Source organism: Gossypium raimondii, chromosome 3 (assembly GCF_025698545.1).
Source record: "Gossypium raimondii isolate GPD5lz chromosome 3, ASM2569854v1, whole genome shotgun sequence".
Lineage (NCBI taxonomy): Eukaryota > Viridiplantae > Streptophyta > Magnoliopsida > Malvales > Malvaceae > Gossypium > Gossypium raimondii.
This window is the reverse complement of record NC_068567.1, coordinates 49,840,062-49,864,930: the sequence shown is the minus strand read 5'-3', so window position 1 is coordinate 49,864,930 and position 24,869 is coordinate 49,840,062. Positions and strand designations below refer to the sequence as shown.

The following is a 24,869-nucleotide window of genomic DNA, read 5'->3' as shown; positions in this document are numbered from 1 at the left end:
ACATCCTCTTTCTTGATTTTTTTTCTTCACCTTAATCCTCTTCCTATATAAATCCAAGTCAATTTCTCTCTACATTACAACACGTCATGAAATTTACAAAATTATTCAACAATTTTGAATAATTGTAAAAGATGTTTTTAAAAACAAAATAGCTATAAACATTAACATTTTAAAATTACACATTTTGAAAAAAAAATTATTTTTTAATTTTAAAATTTTCTCATCCAAAACAACATAACAGTGCAACATTTTCATTGAAAATAATTAAAATAAAATAAATATGTCATTTAATCTTAAATTATTATTATAAAAATATTTTATTAATAATTAAAATGTATATTAACAAAAATTTAAATTCAATGATAAAAGTAATTTTAAATAAAAATATATTGCTGTATATTAACTCTATGAATATTGATTAAATTCATTGTTACTCTACATCACACGATGTTGCTACACTATAATTTACTAATACTTTTAATTCAATATTATATATTATATTCATTTATTTGTTAAATTAATTTTAGTATGTCTATAATATATATTATAAATTATATTCTTCTGTACATGATTTTAGTATGTATATTTGGTATTAAAATAGATATAATTCTTAATTTCATCCTCCTTAAGTTAGTCTTTTTACTTTAATATTTCAAAACTTGATTCTCATACTTTATTAAAACTGATATGTTAGTCCAATTGATAACTCTATTGAACCCTATTATTACGTTGTTGATTTAAGAGTTAATAGTTCAGCAATTTATAGACAATGAATTAACAAAATCAATATTTCAACAATTTATATGCAATAAACTAGCAAAATTAGTAGTTAAAGTTTATGTATTTACCAGCAATATCTGACTAACTTTTCAGTTATTCTAAAATATGATGATTGTAACACCCCAAAATTGGGCCTAAGAGTTTTTTAGAGGTATTTTAGGGATTTTAGCCTTAGAATGTTTAGAATTTTGTGACATGGTATACCGGTAATGTTTTTTTCTATGGGTTTTAGAAAATTAAATCAATTTTTGAGAAAGAGTTTTAAAGAACATTAATTTTGAAAATTGGACTAATTTGTAAAAGAGTCAAAATTGTGAGTTTTTAAGAGGAAATTAGACCAGATTTTAAAATCCAACCAAAAAAACCCCATTTATAGTTTTATTTTCACGTTAGTCTTCTTCTCCTCTCATACTTGTGCCGTCCATAGTTCTCTCAACACTTCCAATCAATTTTAAATTCCAAATCCTGATTCCTTTTGATTTCTATCATCTCTTAAGTTATAAATATCCATTAAATACCAAGAAAAGCACTCAAAATTACCATAGATTTCTCCATTGTCAAGCTTGAGAGTTTTTCGGGTTTTCAATCAAACGCTCGATTTTTCGTCAACTAAGGTAACAGTTTATCTTCCCATTAGTTTTAAATGTTATTTAATCTTTAAAACCAAGTTTTTTTTCCATTAAATTGCATGTTTTAAATAAAAGTCGAAAATTAAGTCATTAATGGTTGATTTCGGGATTTTCCATAAAAACATGGTTTCAAAGTGATTTTCAACTTGTTTTAACATGATTAGTTTTCTAGACTTATTTTGACGTTTCGTTAAAGAATTATTGAGTTTTAATGAAATTTTGGTAAATAACCATAAAACATGTCGAAAAAGTCAATACTATGAATTGAGTATTTTATTGTAGTTTAAAGCTTGGGAATTAGTCGTAGGTGGATTATAAGATGAATGGAATTGTTTTTAAGTGAAAAGATTGAGTATAAACCGAGATATTTGAGTTTTAAGTTGGCTATGTTAAAGGTTTCGATTACATGAGAACTTAGTTTAGGCTTATGTTTTTGATTGCTTGTGGTCAGCCCTTGACTGATTTTCGAATGTATTGTTGTGTGAATTTATTATGTTGAAGTTCCGGACTCGTTAGGACCACCTACGAGCTAGGAAAGTATAGATTGATCTTTTGACTTCTCGACGAAAGCATGTTGGTGAGTGTTTGGAATAATTGCTTGTGGAAATGATTCAATGTGTTACTTGGGAATTTAGCAGTAGCCTAAACCCCTACTCTAAATTCTGAGTGTAAGCTTTCTCATACCTATGTTATCTTGTGAACTATGTGTTTATGTGTTTGTGAATATGTGATTTGAGATGAGATGCTATAACATGTGATATGTGGTTATGATAACTGTTGTGAAAGTGTAAATGTGTACATGTTATGTATATGTTAAATGTTAATGACAGTGTTTTGCTAAAATGCAAATATGCAGTGATAGTGCACAGATAATCAGTAAGTGATATGTGTTTGATTTCAGATATTTTGGCCTAGTGATCTTGAAACCGTTGGATATAGTTGGCATGTCAAAAGATTGTAAGTACTCACCTATATGTACAGTGATTTTGGGCATTGAGGCCTTAGGACGTTTTGGAGGGATGAGAGAATGTGAGCTAAACTCCATTTTTATGGGACATGTGAGGGAAAATAAGGAGAGTGTTAGCTTTATGCTTCGCTTTTGGGGCATGTTTGACTCTATGAGTCTATGTGGTATGTTGGAGATCCGTGTATCCGATGAGTAATGATAGAGCTCACTTTTATGTTTCAAAGCTCAAGTGTCAAATTATCTTAAATTATGAATATGTGTGTATTGTGATCTATGTTTATATGACATGTGACTATTATGCAATTTATCCATAAACATGTTTTTTAGTATTGCGACATATGCTTGAATGTTATGTGATTATATGAGTATTGTGATATATGCTTAAACGTTATGTAATTATATGATTATTGTGATATATGCTTAGATGTTATGTGATTATATGTGTAATGTGATATATGCTTAAAAGTGGATATGTTTACCATGTAAAAGAACTAGAAAATAATGCACGAGTAAGAATAATATGACACTAGAGTTGGAACTATTGAGGTTATGCCATATAGTTGTTTCATTGATGCTTGATGAATTATTTACACGGTAGTTGTTCTAAGCATTCACTGAGCTTGTTAAGCTCACCCACTCCCTTCTTAAACCATTGTAGATTAGTACTGTGCCGACGTGAGCGGCGTGGTTTCCAAGGGGTGATCCAAGCAAGTTCGTTTCCATTTTACCGTAGGTGTTATTGTTTATTTGTTTACATTTTAGGAATAAGGCAATGTGGTAGACTTTTAATGATATTTGTCATGATGTTTTGGAAGTTCCATAACTTAATTGCTCTTAGGATTTTGAAAATTGAATCGTATTATGTCGATTATCATTTGAACTTATTTTTTATGTTGGAGACTACTATTACTCCTGTTTTGATGTTTATTTGATGATAATATGATAACATGATAAATAGGTACAAGTTAGAATGACTTATATGCTTATGTATGTAAAATTTTTCTGGTCTGAAGAAGAGGAATCGATATTCGTGTTATAAAAACGATACCTTTGTGTTTTGAAATGTGCAAGAAGTTAAAATTGTAAATTGGTACTGATGCCCTATCACGAGTATCGATACTCGGGGTAGAAATATCAATACTTTGGTAGAGGTATCGATAATTTTCGAGGATTAGGTTTTTAAGCGAGAAACAGTAAGCAATTTTGGTACCGATTTTCGAAGCAGTATCGATACCACTTGAGAGAATTATCGATACCGACGTAGTCTATTTTGAGATTTTTGCTTTATACATGTTTAATTATTATTATAAGTTTATTAAAAGTATATTTAGCATGTTTTAATGATGGTTGATATATGTTTGACTAAAAATTTATAAGATCACTGATTAAGAGGATGATTTCTTAATACTGTGACAATTTACTATGAGTATGACATGAGACGATGGTGTGGCATCTTTATATTTGAGCTTGGCGACCAGGCCGAGTATAGGGTGTTACAATGATCAACCCCAAGTTGTGGCTTATTGACCAGATGTTCACCTCCCCCAGTAATAACCTAGGTTTGAATCATAGTTATACCAAAAAAATACAATGATCAATTTTTGAATTTTTGTAAAATAAAAGAATGAAATTCATAATTAAACAAAAAATTAAAACTTAGATAACCTAAAATTAAGTTATGAATAAAGCAATATCAAATATTTAAGATAATTAAATTTTTATTCACAAATTAATAATCTTACACAACATTAACAAGTAAAATAAAACAAATTATGCAACGAATCAAATAAACCTAATTAACAAATTATGAACAAGACCATATATGCATAAATTATAATAACTAATGGTTCTCTTTATGTTTGAAATTTAGAATCAATATTGTTGTTTTCATCTTTCTAACTAGTGATCATACATACATACATACATACATTGTTGGATAATATGTAATTTTATAAAAATTAAAGCGACAATCAAACTGGCTAAATCACCGACTTTTGGTTCAACTAAGCTATTGTCAATTCAATTATAAAAAAATGAAAATTTTTAAAAAACTTCTTGAATATTTTCAAAATAAAATTAAAAAAAAAGAGGGAAGTAAAAGATAAATAATAAAAATATAAACATTCATTTTATAAATTATAGCAACAAAATTAAATATTCAATCTAAATTCATTTCAATCAAATTTTAGTCATGTACTCATGTCAATCGATTTTGAATATAGTATTTTGAATTTAATATTTTCTTTTATTATTTTTGGTGAATTTTTTATTAAATTTTAAACATGAATAACTTAATATATCTTTTAATGTTTGCATTATAGTATTATATATTTAATTTTATATAAATTACATATTATATAAAATATATATTATAAAGTAGAAAACGGGTCAAGCTCGGGCCTTTAACATTGAAGCCTAAGTTTGACTCGTCTTAAACGGACCTAATTTTTTTTTTAAGCTCATTTTTCAGGTCTCATACTTTTGTCCAAGCTCTCCCATATTTTGAGTGTACTTTTGAACTTGGGCAAGTAATCTAACCTTTAAACAAGTTTATCTCTAATTTTTTTTTGTAAAAAGCACATAATTAGCAACAAAAATTTGGGCAGACATGTCAAAATATAATATATTATATGTAAATTTATATTTTAGAAATAATACATATATAAATTTTACTTTTTGAGAAACAATAATATTAAAAAAAGGTGGATAGATTTTTTTTCTAATAACTAGAAGTTTTTTTGAACAAAAAGGAACCGAAGGCCACTACCTTAAATTAACAAGCATCAGAAAGTATAAGCTCATGGATATCGCTCGGATACTCCATGTTAAAAGAGAAGATACAACATTTATCAATAGCAAGCTTACAAAGGTCATCGGCCACCCTATTACCCGAACGAATGACCCACTCAGTTTTAAATTTGATAAAAAAATCCAACAAACCAAAAATATCCTTGACCCAAAAACCAAAGAGAGAAATATCCTCACAACGAGACTTAAACCAATTAACCAAACCATTTAATAACTAGAAGTTACATGAATAATAATGGGTAATTTACTTTTTTTACAAAAACAAACAAATAATTTTAATTGAAATGGGTATTTTAGTTTTTGACAAAAACAAATGAATAATTTTAATTGAAAAAAATATTTTTTTCTCTTATAATTGTTTTTACATCATGTTTTATTCAATTTTATCACTAATGTCAATTAAAAATGAAGTTTAATAAATTACATTTTTATTGAAAAGTCTTTTATTTTAAATAAATGTAAAGTGGATAGATAGTCACCTAATTATAAGTTTTTTAGATACTCAAAATAAAAAGTTTACAATTTGAGTACTCATGTTATATAATTCGATCATTTGGTCACTCCCATTAAAATCGAAGCGACAAGTCGACATGGCGCTTAAAAATGGTATAATAACAAATTTAGCCCTCAACTTTTACATATCATATCGATTTAGTCATAATTTTAAAAATTAACCTCAAAATTTACAAATGGTTTCAATTTAATCCTAATTCTAAAAATTTCAAAGAAATAGATAAAAATAGATAAATATTTTCAAAATTAATAGTAAATTTAAATTTTATATTCATATTTATATTCATATTTAAAATATATAATTATATTATTAAATAAAATAAAAAGAATGGCATGCTATTCTTTTTCATTCCTAAACATGTGTATGTATACATATTACTCGACTTTGGATCATATCTGCTCTTTTTGTCATAATGCCTAGAATTACCTATAATCCTTCCCTAACCCATAAATAAGAGGATAATGCACTTCAGCGCACTCGAACACACGTCCTCCTGCATTGGCAGCAATGTCCATGCTAATCAAGGTAAGACTCAACCGGCAACAATATTTGTTATTTGTGTATATTTTTAAAATTTATTATTATTTTTAAAAAAATATTTATGTATTTTTATATATTTCTTTGAATTTTTTAGAATTAAGGATCAAATTGATACCATTTGTAAATTTTGAGGGTTAATTTTTTAAAATTATGACTAAATTGATGTAATATGTAAAAGTTGAGGGCTAAATTTGTTGTTACTGTTTTTTTAATTGTCATGTCAGCTTGTTGTTTGCAATTTTAACGGGAGTGACCAAAATGACCGAACTATGTAACGTGAATGCTTAAATTACAAACTCTTTTTTTATTTTTGGTACCTAAAATGAAAAACTTTAATAGTTGAGTGACTATTTATATAATTTACCCTTTAATTAATTATAAAAACATGTTCATATTAATTATATTAGGAGAAATCATTTTATATTAATTACATTATGGGGAAGTGTATTTATATTAATTATATTATAGAAAAATATGTTTACATTGATTACATAATGAGAGAAAAAATTGGTGTGAAAACTATAAATTAGGTTAAAGCTGTATGTCTTTGAACTTTGATGAAAAATCAATTAAGTTTTTTTTTGCAAAAAATGCAATCAATTAAGCCCTTAAACTTTTAGATTGCATTAATTAAATCCTTTGACTAACATTTTTCGTCTTTGACCATTATAGTGTTGATGTAGCCATTAATGACACCGATGTGGCACTCCATATCAATGGCAAATGTTGATGTGGACTATATCGGTTCAAAATTTAAAAAAATAATAAATTATTTAAAAAATTTTACAAAAATAAATATCAGCAAGTAGTTGTCCATGTTAAATTATTATGTGGATCCTAAATTTTATTAATAAGAATATCCATGTAATTTTATAAGCTTTGGATAAATTTTAAACAAAATGTTTTGGGCACATAACATTTCCCTTAATAAAATTATTAAAAATTCAAATAACTATATTATAAATATAAAATTGACCATATATATCTATCTTTAAACGTAGTGGAGCTAGTGATTTATGCTAATCTGTTAAAGACACAAGAAAATTTTAAACTTATCAGTCAATAATTATGTTTTGTTGTGCATGACTTTCTATTTTATTTTATTTAGGATCTTAGATAATAAATGTAATTTAGACTTTCTTGTAATTATAAAAGATTGTAATTTTCTAGACGTATTTGAATGATGAATGTAATTATATTATAATTTCTTATGTCATGTTTGGAGTACTAATTGTAATTACAGAGTTACAAAATTTATTTTTTAAAAATATTAATTACTATAAAATTATTAGTATGATAAAATAATTTCTAAACAAGTAATAAAAATTAAAATCAAATCATTATATGTATTATGTCTATAAAAAGTAGTTGATAATACCATTACTAATAAAAGAAAACTAAAAATAAACATCATATGCGCTTTTATTTAATTGTTCTCTGCATCCCTCTTTAATATTTAATATATGCTAATTATCATCATTTGTTGGTCTTTGATCAAGAACATTGTCATTTGGATTTGAATCGCATCATTAAAATTATCAAGATCACTTTCTTCATGAACTCTTTGAAGTATGAATCATTCAATTCCACTTACGATTCAACCTTGTTTTTATGTTATACTAATGTGATGTTAATATGAGAAATATTTTTAAAATAACAAATTTCTTTTCAACCATATTTTGAAGTCTTGAATGTCTAAAATTAAAGAGTTCATGAGCTATCTATGGTGTTTGTATCTGACACCATACTCTCAAATAGTATCATACCTCATGATATGTGCAAGAAAACTTTTTCTATTTACATGAATAAAAAAATAGAGAATAGATTCATGTGCCCCTACTTTATAATATAATGAAAGGCATGCTTGATAGAAAGATTAGATCACGTAAAATCAACGAATGAGATAGGTTCATTAACAACTCACAGATGAAAAAATGGCAAAAAAGAAAGCATTCACTCCCCTTCTATATCTTACATATATAGTATTTTTGCCCTGGTAGATCTCTCTCTCTCATTTAATAAAAGGGGGTCCGCGAGCACTGGTCGTAGATCAAGCTCGCAGGAACCCAGGGAAGGCCACGGTCTTAGTTCGTACACACTTAAGGAGTATGTAAAAAGGACCGCATGCCCTACAGGCCACCTAGACACGTGTCCAACAGGTACGGAGCCCGCTCAGGATATCAGTCCTAGGAACAGAATGGACCACGTGCTCCGTAGACACGTGTCTTGTAGGCCTACAGTTTGCAGAGAACGTTAGTACCTGAGGCAATAGAATCAAGACAAAGTAGTAGGACCTTGCTATGAGCTGTAATAGTACCTATAACCACATGTGTAAATACCCCAACGTTCCTATCAATAAGACAAAAAAATATTACTTAACAATTGGTGTGGTGAGCGTGGACAGACTTCCGATCATCAGATTTTTTTGAGTTTGATTAAGTTTCTTCGTTTCTGGAAACAAATAGCTCACCCTAGTAAAAATCCCCTATCAACTCATCATCAGGACAGGCTAGAGTGTTAGGTTCTGGTGCCTAACACGACGAAACAGATTTGTTCACCGAATGGTTTGCCAACAGACCGAAAAACTTTGACAATGTAGTTTATTGGAGAGCTTTCGTTCCTTTGGATTTGAACCCACGCCCTTTTGGAACAGATCCTAAATTTGGCGCCTTAAACCATTCGACCAAACACCCGAAAGACATAGCACATCGAAGCTGTCTTTTTCTTAAAATCTTCTAAGACCCGAAGTTGTTCCCTAATCGTACTAGCCACTTGATCTTGGCACTCCCAGATAATCCTATCCGTTTCGGCTGCGTGCTCTTCTGTAAGCATGTTCAACTCAGCTTGCAAAGCTTATTTGCTTTCCCTTTTAGTAACCTTCTCACGCTCTAACCCCTTTTCTTTAGTCTCGACGATTGCCAAACACTCCATGAGATCTTCATTTTACTTGATGATAATCTTATTTTCCTCTATCATCTTATGATGCTGCTCGCAAACTCTCGCCAACTCTACCTTAGTATCTACAGGCTCTTCTGACCGGCCTCATCATACCTCAATCCAATCATATTGGTCTCAGAAAGAAAGAATTACAGAGAGGAGCATAGGCTTGATGTTGGGGGTAGTTGTCCGTTGTTTAGTCTAGCAGCCTCTAGCACTGAAGCCTGCCATCCGAGGGCTACGACATCAGGGTTATAAGGGTACCCCGGTACACTCAAGTCCCCACGCCAAGAAAATAAACCTCCAGTATCCCCCGATTGGCATTCTCTAACGACGGGCACGGAAAGAGAAACACGAGTAATAGGTGGAGGGGTATCCTCATCAACAGTGATCGACGAACTAGCAAGGGGAGCAGATGGTAAGCTTACCGGTAGAAAACTAGAATGACTTAAGGCTCTAGCAACAATAGCAGTAACCCAAACAGAATATACTCTCATTTTATTGCGATGCTCCAGCTGTGCGCTATTCCCCTCCTCCTCACTCACAAGCCAATACGCATAGCCCCCCCAGTGGTCTTGTGCTTCTTACGCGCCTCACTGATCAATGATACAATATCCATAGCCTTATTGAGCTCACGAGATGTGCTATCAGTCCCACTTGAAATGTCATTAGAGATTTGATCGATTCCTACATCAATAATAACCCTGTGATCAGTGGGAGCAGTTAATAAATTAATATCTGACCCAACAACCCCCATTGTGCAAACTCAGCAAGAGCAAATGGATGAAGCTTCATCTGGCAGAAGTGATAGAATAAGTTAAATGGCTTCGACATATAACCTAGTAGTATCTGACCCAACTAATCGAATGAGTCATAAGGCCAAGTAACACCCTCAGACAATGCACCGTCTGACTGAGCGACCTCTTGATTGTTACTAGGCCTCCATCCATTAGGGCTAAAACCCTCCGAACAATATCTGAAGACATTTCTCATTGTGATGAGAGTCTCCAAAATCAACATGCAACCAACACAAAGCCTTCAAAACTGGGCAACAACTTCATCTATAGCGAGGCTTTTTTGAAATGCCCACATGTCCTAATTAGGTGATGACCATTTTATAGGAAACTCGAAGTCTTCGCCAAGCCTATTGCGAACTCGAACGTACTTTCCCTGAGTCAAGTGAAGGTTGGAACAGTGGTTTCGAATGATTGTTTGAACATTCTTGTGAGGGGAAAAGTAGAACCCCGACAAATTCTCCAAATCACGGCCTTTCAACTGGTACAAATGCTGGAAAACAGCGAGCATAGGTACCTCACTACGCTGACTACAATTAAGGAAGTACGCCATAGCAAGCCACCAAAAAAAGCTCGAGAGTTTGCCAGGAGCAATGTTGTAGTCATCCAGAAGGCTATAGAAGAAAATGGTACAGTGGTAAATAAAACCCAGCCTCAAGCTCATGCAGCAGAAACAGTAAGCTATCTTCAATGGTCTCATACAGCTGATGTGACCTTTCCGGAAAGGAGAACTCATACATAAAATTTGAGAGTTTTATTCCCCGCACGCCAAGACTCATTCCAAGTCCTCTAGTTTAGTGGTACAAATAAAGGATTTCTCCATTACCAGAATTGGAGACGGTAGTTCCTGTGATAGACGGGCTGAGACGATGCAATTACCAGTTCCTCTCATCCTTACCATACTATTGATAAAAGAAAACAAAAACATAAACATAGTAGCAAGTGTTTTTGGGAATTAGGGCACCGAAGGTCCTCTTTTTAAAAAAGGATTTCCTTTCCTGCTTCTTGACGGTTCACATGACCAAGGAAGATTGACGACCCAGAGGCGAGCAGATAGAAATACTTCAACTCTTAACGGTCAGATACACACACTCGATACTTGCACGTGTACGTGGCAAAACAACCATTGTGTATCACAGCTCGCAGGGTGCCCATCAATCTGCATTTAAGTTTGACACGATGGACTTAAAGAGCGCCACTTTATAACACCCTTTAGGCCCACTAAGGGGGACTAGATTATTGTACATTAGTAGCCATAGACCCGAGCCTTAAAAAGGATCTAGGTTTTTGACTCGTGACCTTGATAGATCTTACTCGAAGAATAAGTGTAAGGTAAATCATGAGAAGACAGTGAGACGGGTTCGCAGATATAGCTTGCAAGGAGAGCTTGTAGATATGGCTAGCAAAAGGGAATCCATGAGCACGGGTCACAGATTGAGCTCACAAAAACCTAGGAAATGCTACGGTCTCAATTCGCACGCACCCAAGAAGTATGCAGAAAGGATCGCGTGCCCCACAGGCCACCCAGACACGTGTCCAATAGGTACGAAGCCCGCTTAGGATATTAGTCCCAGAGACAGAAAGGACCGCGTGCTCCGTAGACACGTGTCCAACAAGCCTGAAGTTCGTAGAGAATGTCAGTACTAAGGACAAGAAATGTTAGTACCGGAGGCAATAGAATCAACACAAAGTAATGGGGCCTTGCTATGAGTTGTAATAGTACCTGTAACCACATGTATAAATACCCCAACGCTTCTATTAATAAGACGTAAAAAAATATTACTCAATAGTCATCAAGTTACATTCCCCAGATTTATTCGTAAGGCACTCCATTGCTTCTAAACAATCACCTTTCACAATTACTTTCCTATAATCTCGTAGTTTAACAACCTAAAGTCCACAAAGTATAGCCTATCATTCAACATTGAGAATAGAACATCTACCTAAATGTTTTTTGAAGCCTTCTTTCCAATTTCCCAACGAGTCTCGTATATCTCCTTTAGTTGTCGACCAATTATCGATCATACTTGTGGACCCATAAGTATTAATCTTGACTCAACCATAACTCAAAGATCTTTATTTGATTAAATCCGATTTTGTCATGTCCTTCGTATAGATCACGTTTTGTGATGTTAGGAAGCAAGATTTTGTGATTTAGTGGTATCCAATAATTTATTAATAAATAAATGATGAAATAAGTGTTTTTTTTCACTTTTAATCTTGCGGTAAATTACTTTTTAATGAAGTAGGAGTCAATGGTAGGCTGGTTTTTTAATAATCATAAAAACAGTAATATAATAACAAAAAAAAAAGAAGAAAAAGTGTGTGCCCAATCTTGGTTGAATTAAAGAAAAGTCGCAAATTTCCATAAAAGGAGATGAAGCCAAATCATGCACTGAAATCCAACTAACGTTGAATCCACGTCATTCTATATTCCCCGACATCAACACTGTTTCTACCCCCACTACAACGGTCACTCCCAATTATTGGCTAAAATTTTCTATTACTCCCTTTACTTTTTAAAAAATTAAGATTTAGTCCTTTTCTTAATTTGCTCAATTTTAGTCCCTTTACTTTTCAAATTGGTCAATTTTAGTAACTGTAGTTTTCAAATTTTGAAGTTTTAGTCATGACCAAAACAGTAGAACCTAAATTTATTTAGTTAAATTCAATTACTAGTTTTATACTATATGTATAGTTATAGATTTTGTTCATATTCTCTAATTGAATCATTTTAAGTCTTTATCCTTTTCAAATTTTCAACTTTTAATCTTAAAAAATGATAGTCTTTAATCCATTAACTGGATTTCTAGTGAGCAATATGTGGAAATAATAAACCGACATGGAATTACACATACGATAATATGTTTGACGAATCATATTTTGGAAATAACATAACTTAACTTATTGAATGTAACAATTATAGTTTGATGAGGACTAAAATTTTTAAAATTGAAAAATACAGAGGCTAAAATGACCAAATTAAAATAAAGAAATTAAATCCACATGTCTTGCCAAGTATAGGGATCAAGTAGAATTTAACCCCAATTATTCAACCGGGTTGGTTTAACGTTAAATTCTGCTTGTGTTGTATACGATGAAGATTTAATTTGGTTAAACTATACCATAAGTCCTTATACTCTTTACAAATTTAGAATTTAATTTCTATACTTTTACTTTTAGGAATTTAGGTCCAATTGTTAACACTGTTAAAATTATTTTGTTAAATTCAGATTAATAACACATCATTTTCTAATTAAATGGTTATCAAATGAGAATTTTCTTATTTTAAAATGTCATATTAACAAATTTAATAGTGTTAATAATTAGACCGTAATTTTGAAATCTAAAAGGTAAAAGGATTAAATTCCAAATTTATGAAAAGTACAGTAACTTATAGTATATATTAATCATTTAATTTTTATATTCTAATTTGTAGCATTTCTTTTCCATATATGAGTTGAGAAATTTATTTAATAATATTTACAATATCTTTTCAATAGGTATGATAAAACCACTTCCTTTTAATACCTCACTAATTGAGATGAATGAATACCTCCAGAAGGTTGATATACTGTAATTAAGCTCTTACAAATATAAATCAGGAATGAAAAGAAAATAAGCCTAAAGTGTTTATAAAGTGAAAGATAAGTATAATAAGATGAAAAGATTGAATTTTTGCTCTCCATCTTCATTATTTTCGTGTCACTGATCCATATTTTTACCCTTTAATAAGTTTAGAGCCGTTGGAGGGTGTTTGGAGCAATTTCCTCCCAAAAAGGTGCGTCTGTTTGCCATCATGTTAGCAATTGCCTTTTGTTGAATGCACGAATGTATGTTAAAATGGTAGCAGCTTACTTTAACTGCTAACATAATGGGCAAATGGTAGCTGTTGGAAAAATGTTGGTTTGAAAAAGGTTTTGTGATAGTGGAAAAATAAAAATTTGAAAATTGAGCTGGTTTTTTTTTATATTTATAGTAATTTTTAAAAAAAAAAATACATGTGCTTTGTGTGAAATGAATTCTTGATGTTCTTGACTTTCAATCGAACCACCTTCTCTATTATTCTTGCAACACGAATCGCTTCGAGTGTGGGCTCAAACAATCACAAATCAAAACTAGAAATAATTTTCTTACTTTTAATAGGAAAGTAAATCTCTCTTTATATAAATCGTTAGAATTATTATTATTGAAAAATAGACATTATATTTAGAAAATAAATTCTCATTATTTTTGGATAGAATAACAATATCTCAAAATTATATATAACTTGTATATATTTAGCGTTGAATTAATAGAATACAAATAATACTTATTTATAGGGAAACAAGTTCTCTACTTCTACTAAGAGAGCAGCACTTTATAATTTAATCTAACCTAATACATATTTTTATTTCTTAAAATAAATATTGTTTATTAAATTAATTTAAATAAATAAATTTTTAATTAAATAATATTCTCAATCCAATTTTAATTTCATACATAAAAAATATATTTAATTTCAATAGCTTACGAATTTACAATAATCAATTAATTTTTTAATTCTATTTTCGAATTTCAATGAAAATTAAAGTTGAAACATCAAAAAATTCATTCTAAAATTTTGGAAAAAATATAAATATTTTAAGTGGTGAAGTTTTAGTTTTATCCATTTACAGACTGTCACGACAATGTTACCCACTCAGTCAAAATTGACGAAGCCGTACCTCTCCGAGCATAAAACAAGGAAGGAATAAAAAAGAAACTAAAAGAAAAGAAAGAAAGGTTGGTGCTTTGTCTTTCTTTCTATTGTTTGATTGCTAAGAAAAGTATCAATCAAGAGAAAGCACAAAGAAGACGGAATTTGGAGTCTTTGATTGATAAACTCGATGAGAATTCAGTTTTGAAATGGTTAGTCTTACTTGAGTTTGGGATATCGCCTAACCAACAACTCTTGTTTCAAGAAGCTATACCGTTGAAACGTCACTTGCTTTTGGTTGGGGATCCAAGTTTGCTGTTGGTATCGACTCAGAACTGCCATCGGGGGGAGCTTGCTTCTCCTTATTTGCGCTTCTTCAAGCGCGCTTCATGACCATGATCTCTTGCCCCCTGCTCTCTTTTGGATCTCGCTCGCAGATCCACGACAACACCCAACCAATTGCCAGCTTCCGTTTTGATTCTCGATGGACCCAACTTCTCGCCCCGCTGTCGTCATTGACAACGGTACTGGGTAGGTTTTTTCCTCTCCTTACTTAACTCGTTATAACTCTATGTTGACTGCTCAGAACCTGTTCGATAAAATTCCCCAGTTAATATTTTATTTCAGACTTCGTTTTTGAATTGTTCCCCCACCCCCTCGAATCGGTCTTTTTGCAGATATACTAAGATGGGATTTGCGGGTAATGTAGAACCGTGTTTTATTCAGCCAACAGTAGTAGCTGTTAACGAGTCGTTCCTAAATCAATCTAGAACTTCTTCCAAGTCAAATTGGTCAGCTCAGTATTCAGCTGGGGTAATGGCGGATCTTGATTTTTTCATTGGAGATGAAGCACTGACAAAATCAAGATCGAGTAATGCTTATAACCTTACATATCCTATTAGAAATGGTCAAGTTTATAACTGGGATGCTATGGAACGGTATTGGCAGCAATGTATATTCAATTATTTACGGTGTGATCCTGAGGATCATTACTTTTTGTTGACTGAGAGTCCTCTTACTGCTCCTGAGAATCGAGAATATACAGGTGAAATTATGTTTGAGACGTTTAATGTTCCGGGGCTTTATATTGCTGTGAATTCCGTGCTTGCTTTAGCAGCTGGGTACACTACGTCTAAGGTTGGTGGCTAATTTCCTGAAGTATTTGTTCTTTTAGGGTATTCTCTGTTTTGGTTAGTTACTTAGTTGTATGTTAGATGGATCAGTTTGGGTCCTTGATACTTCATGATCATTATTATTTATTTTAATAAACTAAACCTTTTAACTCTATGTGTGAATGTTGGTTTTAGGATGGTCACCTATCAATTTGATTTAAAGCCATTTACTGATTGACAATATTAATTATTACTGCCCCCGAATCTCTTGAACTATTGTTTTAAGTTCTCAATAGAATAGGTGATCTAGGGTGTCATAATATGACGATGTGCTATGAATAGACACTGTTGGAGTATTTTGTAACCAATGGCGTTTTCTAGCAACTACAAAAGATTAGTATATATTTATCCAATCTTCATATTTAAATTACATTAAGCTTTAAGGTGGTTGTTATAAGCTTAAAAGTCTTTGCTAACTTCATCAAATATTTGTACTTTTGTATTTGATTATACATAAATGCACATGTGCTTGCCATATACTGTTTTCATGTGTTAAGATTTGTTTATTCTTTTATTTTTAATTACTAGAGGATTTGTGATGAAGCCATATACCTGTTGCTTATCATATTAGCATATATCATGGGGTGTTTTGGATACATATGGTGGTGGAGTTTAAAGAACATGTCTATCTTGAACTTAGCTGTATACCTACATTATTTTTCACAGATTTTCTTGCTAATCATCCTTATATATTAATTGCTTTCATTTAGATTAACCTACAGTTTTCTATAGTGTCAGATGACAGGAGTGGTGGTGGATGTTGGAGATGGGGCCACACATATTGTACCTGTTGCTGATGGTTATGTTATTGGGAGCAGCATTAAATCAATACCGATAGCTGGAAAAGATGTTACACTCTTCATACAACAGCTCATGCGGGTATTTTCTTTTCTCGACTCTCTACCCATTAATAAAAATGTAATTTCTGCTTCTTGTTGTTATAGTGCTTTGATATGGATAGTTGTTTATTCAAAATTTCTAGTACTTCAAGTTATTTATATGTCCTGATGAGAAGTTATCCACGCTCATTAGTGCTATTCATCCTTACCTATGGATGGATTTTACTTAAGCACTTTCCTTTTAGATACCATGCTTTCAAGTACCCAGTCCCGGTTTGTGACAGTATCATCACCATCATTCATCCTTCTGATTGCTACCTGAATGACCTTTTGCATTTTATTACCATTTGAAGAAATGCTAGACTTTAAATGTTGCCTCTTCTAGTAGTTATCATGTGCGTGTTTGAATTGTCGATACGGAGATTGTAAAATAATTTATATATAATATTCTTGAATCATGCCTTTTGACACCATTATTCACAGGAAAGAGGAGAGAAAATTCCACCGGAGGACTCATTTGAAGCAGCTCGAAAAGTGAAGGAAATGTACTGCTATACATGTTCTGATGTGGTCAAGGTCAACTTCTATTTCTTTGGATTGTGATTTTGGAAAATTTTCTGGCACGACCCTTGGCCACAGTATTTTTACCCAGCTTGAGATACTGTAATGCAGTTTACAAGTTCTGACATTGCAATGGTAATTTGATAACCACTACTGTAGGAGTTCAACAAGCATGACAAAGAACCTGGAAAATATATCAAACATTGGAGAGGCATTAGACCAAAGACTGGAGCACCATACTCCTGTGATATTGGTTATGAACGGTTTTTAGGCCCTGAGGTTTGTCCTCTTTTTCTCCTTTTTAACTCATTCCTCAAGTTTAAGATTACTGGAAGTTTTGGCATTTTTTCCATATTTATTATGTATTTTTGTGGTTGGGGTTGGTCTAGGATAACTACTGCTAGAGTAACATGTCCTTGTGGGCCAAGTTAAGCACCTGGTTAGCTAACTCTTTCAAATGGCTGGACTCTTGGCTGCCTTATGAAGATTCTACTACTATAAATATATTGTACACACATATACATCTCAAACTATAGCAAGCAAGCAATGGTTTTCCGTGTTCATCAGATTTAGTTATAATGTTTTATAATGTTTTATCATCCTTTTCCTTAGTGTCAATAATTAAGCTATATTCTCTAGGCTCTAGGGGTTTGGTCGCCTTGTAGCTGTCATTTCATGTCAACACTTTATTTGTTAAAAAGCAGATTCCTCCTGCTCCTTTTTCTGATCTACCTATCCTAAAAATCTCTCTTTATATAGAAGCATGTATGTCCTAGCTGTGATATTGCTGACAATATGTTGGTGTGTAAACCAACTACAACAATTTTTTTTTCCTTGTTATATGTTGATTTCCATCAACAGAAACATAATTGTATCTTATGGAGGTCAGAATACAAGTTCTTTTTTGCTTTTTCACTGCTGGTTAGATTTCTTAATTGAATGCTTTATTTGGTTAGATTTCTTAATTGAATGCTTTGTCTTTTTTTTTTTTCCTACTTTGGTGATGCAACTAGTTGATAATACATGCTGTTCAAGAAATAAGAAGTTGATTAACTTGCTGCTTATAAATTGCTTCTTGAGTCTTTTTGCTGATGTTACTGTATTGGTGGGTTTGTCAGGTTTTCTTTAGTCCTGAGATCTACAGCAGTGATTTTACTACTCCCTTACCAGTTGTAATAGATAAGTGCATTCAGTCAGCACCAATTGACACCAGAAGAGCTTTGTATAAGGTTAAGTATGCATATGCCCTCTAGAAAAAGACAAGCAGATTGAAAATTTTGGTTCTTAGGGAAGATAAATCTAAATGAAACAGTAAGAAAGTATTATGTCATGCTCTTTACTTCTTGATAGAACAGGCTGTTTTTAGTTTAACTTTTGTAGGATGATGTTCTTGAAATGTGATTTACTTTATTTTGAAAAGTGATTATTTTACTTTAAACTCTTGAATCAGTGTCTTGCTTTATTTGTTTGCTGATTAGAATTAGTTTTCTCAGATCCGTTCTGATACTGATCTTTATATTTAAAGTCTTAGCTGTTTGGTTCCTACTCTTTTACCAAAAAGAGTTCTTAGCCTAGTTCCAATATAATGATAATGGCTTGTGACAGTTGTTGGTTAAATTGTTGATAATTACTAAGCAAACAAAGCTTGCAGTTAAATACATAAGACTGATGACTGAATTGAGAAAAGGGAATTTTTTGCCTTTTTGCCATATTTTTCTATTAGTACTTTTAGTTGCCACTCTTTTTTCACTTTTTAAATACTTTTCAGAATATAGTTTTATCTGGTGGATCCACCATGTTCAAAGACTTCCACAGAAGGTTGCAGCGGGATCTGAAAAAGATTGTTGATGCTCGAGTACTTGCGTCTGATACTCGGCTTGGTGGGGAAGTAAAAGTAAGGATATTTTTGCTTGTATTTTAATCCTTTTTTTTTTATTTTAAACAGCTAATTGCTAATCCCTTCTGGGCCTTCACCTTCCAGGCACATCCTGTGGAAGTTAATGTAGTTAGTCATCCTATCCAAAGATTTGCGGTATGGTTTGGAGGTTCTGTACTTGCATCAACGCCTGAATTTTTTGGGGTATGATCCTTGCTCCTAAAGTCATCGTAGTCTCTTATTTCTATATAGGCTGCTGAATGGCTTTGAATTTAGCCATTATACTTGGCCGGTGTTCTTGTTTGGTCGGCTTGTTAATTGTCCAATATGCTTGCCATTAGTATTGTGTTATTTCATCAAACTTAATTGTTAAAACACTAAATTTTGGATTTTGGCTGAAAATCTCCTAACCTTCCCTATATGCAGGCATGTCACACAAAAGCGGAATATGAGGAATATGGAGCCAGCATTTGCCGTACAAATCCTGTTTTTAAGGGTATGTATTGAGGAAAATATCTGTTTGTCAGCTGATTATTGAAAAAGCATTATCTGATAATGCTCAAGTGCGTAACTTGCTATTTCCACTTTCATCTTGCACATCAAGTTAATTCCCTCATTCCGGCTTTGCTTGGTGCTTGTGTGTATTTGCTGTAAGAGGTGGTATAAAACATGGTAACCAGTCTCAATTGCAGTGGTTAAGAAAGAGAAGTTCATTTTTTAATCTGGAGTTAAAAAGGGTCCTCACAGTCGCCTAGGAATATCAGATATAAATCTGAGGAGCTGAATTCCATTTACAATGTTTAGCTTACTTAGGGATGTGATAGAGATTTTACAAAGTTTAGGTACATTTTCTGTTATAAAGCAAAATTGGAGTAGTAATTTTGATCTAAGAAATTTATTTTCTGACATTCTTGTAATTGATATTAGTCCTTAGTTTGGTATAATAATATTAATCGAGATGTTAGCAAATATGGTATATGTGTACTGTGCGAAGCAGTCAATGTGCAGACTAGGTACAATAATGATGTTTTCATCCTTTTCTGAATATGGGATTTATATCCTTACCATTTTCCAAGTTTATTGTCTTTGTTGCATGCTAAGGAACATTATTATATTGGTGAATGTGTTTGTCATGAAATCAAAAGCTCAAAAACACTATCTAAGGGAGCCATGATTGGTTTTTGAGCTTTACTGAACCCTAAAACGAGGAACACTTGTTAAAAACCAAAGATTTAATTATTTCTACTTTCGATTTGCTGTTTCTAACCCCAATGCTTCTGCTTGAATTGTTAACCAAAGTAGGGCTTATTATTTTATAACTAGTGCTTGTTTCTTAATAAAAATGTCATATTTTATATAGAATATAAAGGGGATTGAGATTTTATGCTTATGGTAACGAATATTACATGGACTAATCAATTATTATTATTTTACTATATTTTAAATGAAAAATGTGACCTTATTTTTGAAATCCAAAAATTCATATAAGTTTCCTATTTATGTATATATATTCATTAGTTTTATTCATAAACAAATACAAGCAGCTGCCTTTGCAAACCTCAAATTTACCAGACTATGAAATTAAAGTAGACGTACAAATTATGGTTAATAAGACCCTTTTTCGAGGTTTACTACTTGGATTGAGACGAAGCTAATTTAGAAGGCGAAGTAGGTAGCAATGGCAGCTGCCCCAGTGAGAGCAGCCGCCCCAACGGCAGAGACACCTGTGGTGGTTGCATCACTAGAAGGAGCAGGAGCCATGCTTTTAGCTTCCTGCTCACTGCCAAGAGGGGCAGCAACAGCGTCATTAGAAGCACCGGGGGAGGATGCACCTGCTCCATCATCAGTGTTGCCGATGGTATCATCATCGGGTACTGGGACTGCAGATGGTGCTTTAGAAGCTGTATTGGCGGCGGAAACCAACCCGACAAGAGCTATAAAGACCAAAGCAAGAACAAAGCTTTGGCGTGCCATTATTGATAATGGTGGGGTACGTGTGAAGGAAGAGAACAAGAAGCAGTAATTAAAAAGAAATGGGGTAATGTTGTTCTCTAAGGGTTGGTTATATGAATGGAAAATTTATACCCGCACAATTACGGAGGAGGAGTGGGAGAGGTTTATAAAGCCTTCAATTTGGCCAAAAATAGGGCAATGCTTCAACGCAAAGCACGGCTTCCTAGTTCACGTCCATTTCCGATGATTCTGGAAAACCATGCATATTTTGCTGCGCTACACCTTGTTTTTATTAATTAAATCCTTTTCTTTCATTTTTTCCATTTCACTTCATTACCCAATGTCTTATGACTTATAAACACTGATATCATTATCCTACGAGGGAATTTAATTTAAAAAGAAATAAATTATTTCAAAATCATAATAATTTGTGACTATGATAGTATTACTAACAATACGGAATGTTATCATAAAATATGGATCTCATATTTAGGGGCGAATCTAGGGGGGTTGGCAGGGGCCCTGGCCCCTTAAAATGAAAAATGGAGAAAGATTTCTATTTTGGCCTTTTAAAGTTTTAAAAATTTTAAATTAATAAAGATAAAATTACACTTTGGCTCCCCTAAAAATAATAAATTTTTATTTAATTCTTTAACAATTGTATTTTTACTATCATAAAAATTATAATTTAATTTCGTCCCCTAAAAAGATTTTACGGCTTTGCCTGTACATCTTGTTTGAATTAATCAACTCATTAATTTGATTTATGTGAAGGTTAGATTTAATGTTGCAATATGGGTTTCAACAACAACAAAAATTTTTTATTTATTAAATTATATATTTATATTAAATCGTTTTGTATTTCAAAATAGATAACAAATATAAGGTTTAATTGTAAAAACAACCAAATAAATTTGCACAAAATCTTTGATAAGAAAGTCACTGTTTTTGAAAACTTTGACATGTTTGAATTTCACAAGGACTTATCACCATTTTAATTAGGGCTTAATAACTAATCGTTTGAGGATCATTCAAATTTAACATACAAGCTGATAAGATAAATGTTATTTAAGTTTGAATTATATATATGAATTAAAGTTGTCGACTAGCTTACTTAGGTATGAGGTTTGAATGCTTTATTTTGTTCGTAGGATATTTTTCTTGGGTAGTTTGTCCTTGGTCGGAGAGGTTTCTTACTCACACTTTGAGTAGAGTGAGTGTAAATAATTGTACATGAATGAGGTTGCTTTTACCTTGTGTTAAATAGTTAGGATTTTAATCATTGGATACAAAATTATTTAGTAAATTCATTCCATAGAGGTAGGTTTATTAGACCGTTCGACATGTCAATTATTGTTTTTGGTGAGCAAAATTAAAAGATAAAATCTTCGTCCCTTAAGAAATATAAGTGGCAGCAGGCTTGACACAAACTAATATACTTTAAAGTGGTGACATGTATAATGGACCATTGTAGAATTAGACAAGTTTCACACCAATGGTGAGATAGAATGTAAAGAATATATACTCATTGGTGTGTTATCACACCATTTAGATAAGAAGCGGTGAAATTGGCGTACCATACCACACCACACCCCCTAATTTTTATTCGAGCAGGAATCTTGAATTGCTAAAAACATTCCTTGTGCTATCCCTTTACTTTCAAACCCTCGTACACACATACAATAGTTGTTTTTGTTACTAAATTTATCATTTTGATAATATCTTAATATATATATATATATAAATTGATATGAATCAATAATATTCTTTTTATAATTAAATATATTTATTTGGATAATAAAATATGAATAATTTTTCTACAAAATTTTAAAATAAGTAACGATTTTTTTATAAAATTTTATTTATATTGTAAGGCCCAATATTTATCCGGCCCGTAATAATAATAAACGAAATCAACATTTAAAAGTCCAAAGTCCAAATACATGGGCCCAACATGGTCCAAATCGTTTTTAATCTAATACCTAATACAATACCTAAACCCGAACTCTAGCCCAAAATACCCAAACCCAACACAGCCCAAAGTGTTCCCCAAACGCCGAAACCCTAGCCTTCAAGACCAAGAATACTGCAGTCGAACCTAGGGCCTCCCCAGCGTCTTTGCACCTTTATGCGTGTGCATCTCCTCTGACTAGTCAGTACTGCACACAAACAAACGACAAAGGGCAAAGAAACAAAAAAAGACGCAGCAAAAATGAGAATAACAGAATAGATTTTGATATTTTTTCTTCTTTTTTTTTTCGATTGTTTAGGCTATATAAAAGCCAAACATAAATTTGTAAAAAAAGGGATACAGAGAAACTAATGTAAAAACACTGAAGCAGAATCAATAGACAAAAAATCAAAAAATTTCTGAAAGAAGGTGTTCTTTTTTAGTTTTTTCTCTCTTTTCGTTTCTTTTTTTCTTTTCTGTTTTGATATTATTAATCGTGCATAAAAAAAAGGGAAACAGTTAAAGAGCTTACCTGGTGGCCGGATCTTCTTCCATTCCGCCGCAATCGGAGTTGGGCGAAGGTTTAAAGGCCTTTGAATGGCCTGGTTACTAAGCGGCGTTGAGGACCATTAGGGTTCTTTAGTTTTTTAGAAAAATGATAGGAGGCTGTTAGTTTAGGTTTTAATTTAGCTTATATATCGTGAAGAAGACGACACCGTTTAAGAGCATGCTTCAGTAGTTTTAAAAACGACGCCGTTTAGATTCTCAGACCCGCGCGGTAACCCGACCCGGGAAAGGATCCGCACGTTTTGTAGTGTTTAGGTATATTGCGCAAATAGTCCTCTTAATTTTGCAGACTATTTCAAATTGGCTCTTTTCTTTTTCTTAATTTTTGCCCTGCATTTTAATGTTGTCTCATTTGAGTCCGTGTCACTGCGCCGCGTTTCGGGGGATGGAATAATTTCCAATCTGGCCCCCTCGTAATTCGAGAATCGCAGTTTAATCCTCCATTTCTTTTAAACTTCTTTTGTGGCCCGTTAATTCTGTTTCGACTGCAGATTAGTCCCTTTTGTATTTGCGTTTTCACTATTCAGTTTAATATTATTATTATTACTATTATTATTATTAGTATTATTTTTTATCAATTTACCTAACCTTTTTATATACATTATTTTATTATGTAGTATTATTTTAAGTTTTCCATATATTATTATTTAATTTCATAATGTATTGTTTTATATATATATATTTTATGAGCCTAGCATAGTTTGCACACATTTTATGATTTTATTTATAATATATCCTTAATACCCATATATATATTATTTATTTTAAAACTTTTGTATGCATAATTTATTGATTGTAATTTCTCTTGCTATTGATTTTTAGTATATCTTTTAAAATTGAATATTAATCCATTTAATTTTTGAATATTTATATTGGTATTTGTATAATGCATGATTGAAATAATTATTGCTATGCTTGTTTAAATTTATTTATTCATTATTCATTAGTGTATTTTTTAATTTGAATTATCCTTTTGCATTATCGTTGTCACTATATCACACTTTATTCGTTTAAAAGGTCACGTCTAGTATCGTTTAAATATCAAAATCATTTTATTCAAAAACTTTCAAGATAACGCAAAGTTCGGTATTTGGAATCTTCGAAAGAATGGAGCCCTAACGTATTGGGTTTCAATTCTCCTCGTTGAATCTAAATAATCGAGAATATCCCTTTAAATGAAGACATAAATAAAAAGCTTATTCTCGGGAATTCGACACGTTGTGTCCTAACGTATTGGATATGACATGTTGTTCTCTCGAGACGAGAATTTTTTTAAATAAAAATAAAGGCAATATTCGATGTT

At 32.0% G+C, this 24,869-nt stretch overlaps 2 protein-coding genes across 2 annotated transcripts; one reads left to right on the top strand and one right to left on the bottom strand.

Moving 5' to 3' along the window:
* The first annotated feature begins 14,708 nt into the window (after positions 1-14,708).
* On the top strand, positions 14,709-20,064 carry LOC105794578 (actin-related protein 3). Its single transcript, XM_012623827.2, has 9 exons — positions 14,709-15,178; positions 15,325-15,784; positions 16,552-16,698; positions 17,142-17,234; positions 17,379-17,498; positions 18,338-18,448; positions 18,988-19,113; positions 19,201-19,299; positions 19,522-20,064. The coding sequence occupies exons 1-9, from the start codon at positions 15,132-15,134 to the stop codon at positions 19,600-19,602; spliced, it is 1,284 nt and encodes a 427-aa protein (XP_012479281.1). The 5' UTR covers positions 14,709-15,131; the 3' UTR covers positions 19,603-20,064.
* Positions 20,065-20,346: 282 nt separating this feature from the next.
* LOC105795937 (anther-specific protein BCP1) lies at positions 20,347-21,166 on the bottom strand. The gene has a single exon (XM_012625587.2). The coding sequence runs from the start codon at positions 21,067-21,069 to the stop codon at positions 20,752-20,754; it is 318 nt and encodes a 105-aa protein (XP_012481041.1). The 5' UTR covers positions 21,070-21,166; the 3' UTR covers positions 20,347-20,751.
* Between the last annotated feature and the right edge of the window lie 3,703 nt (positions 21,167-24,869).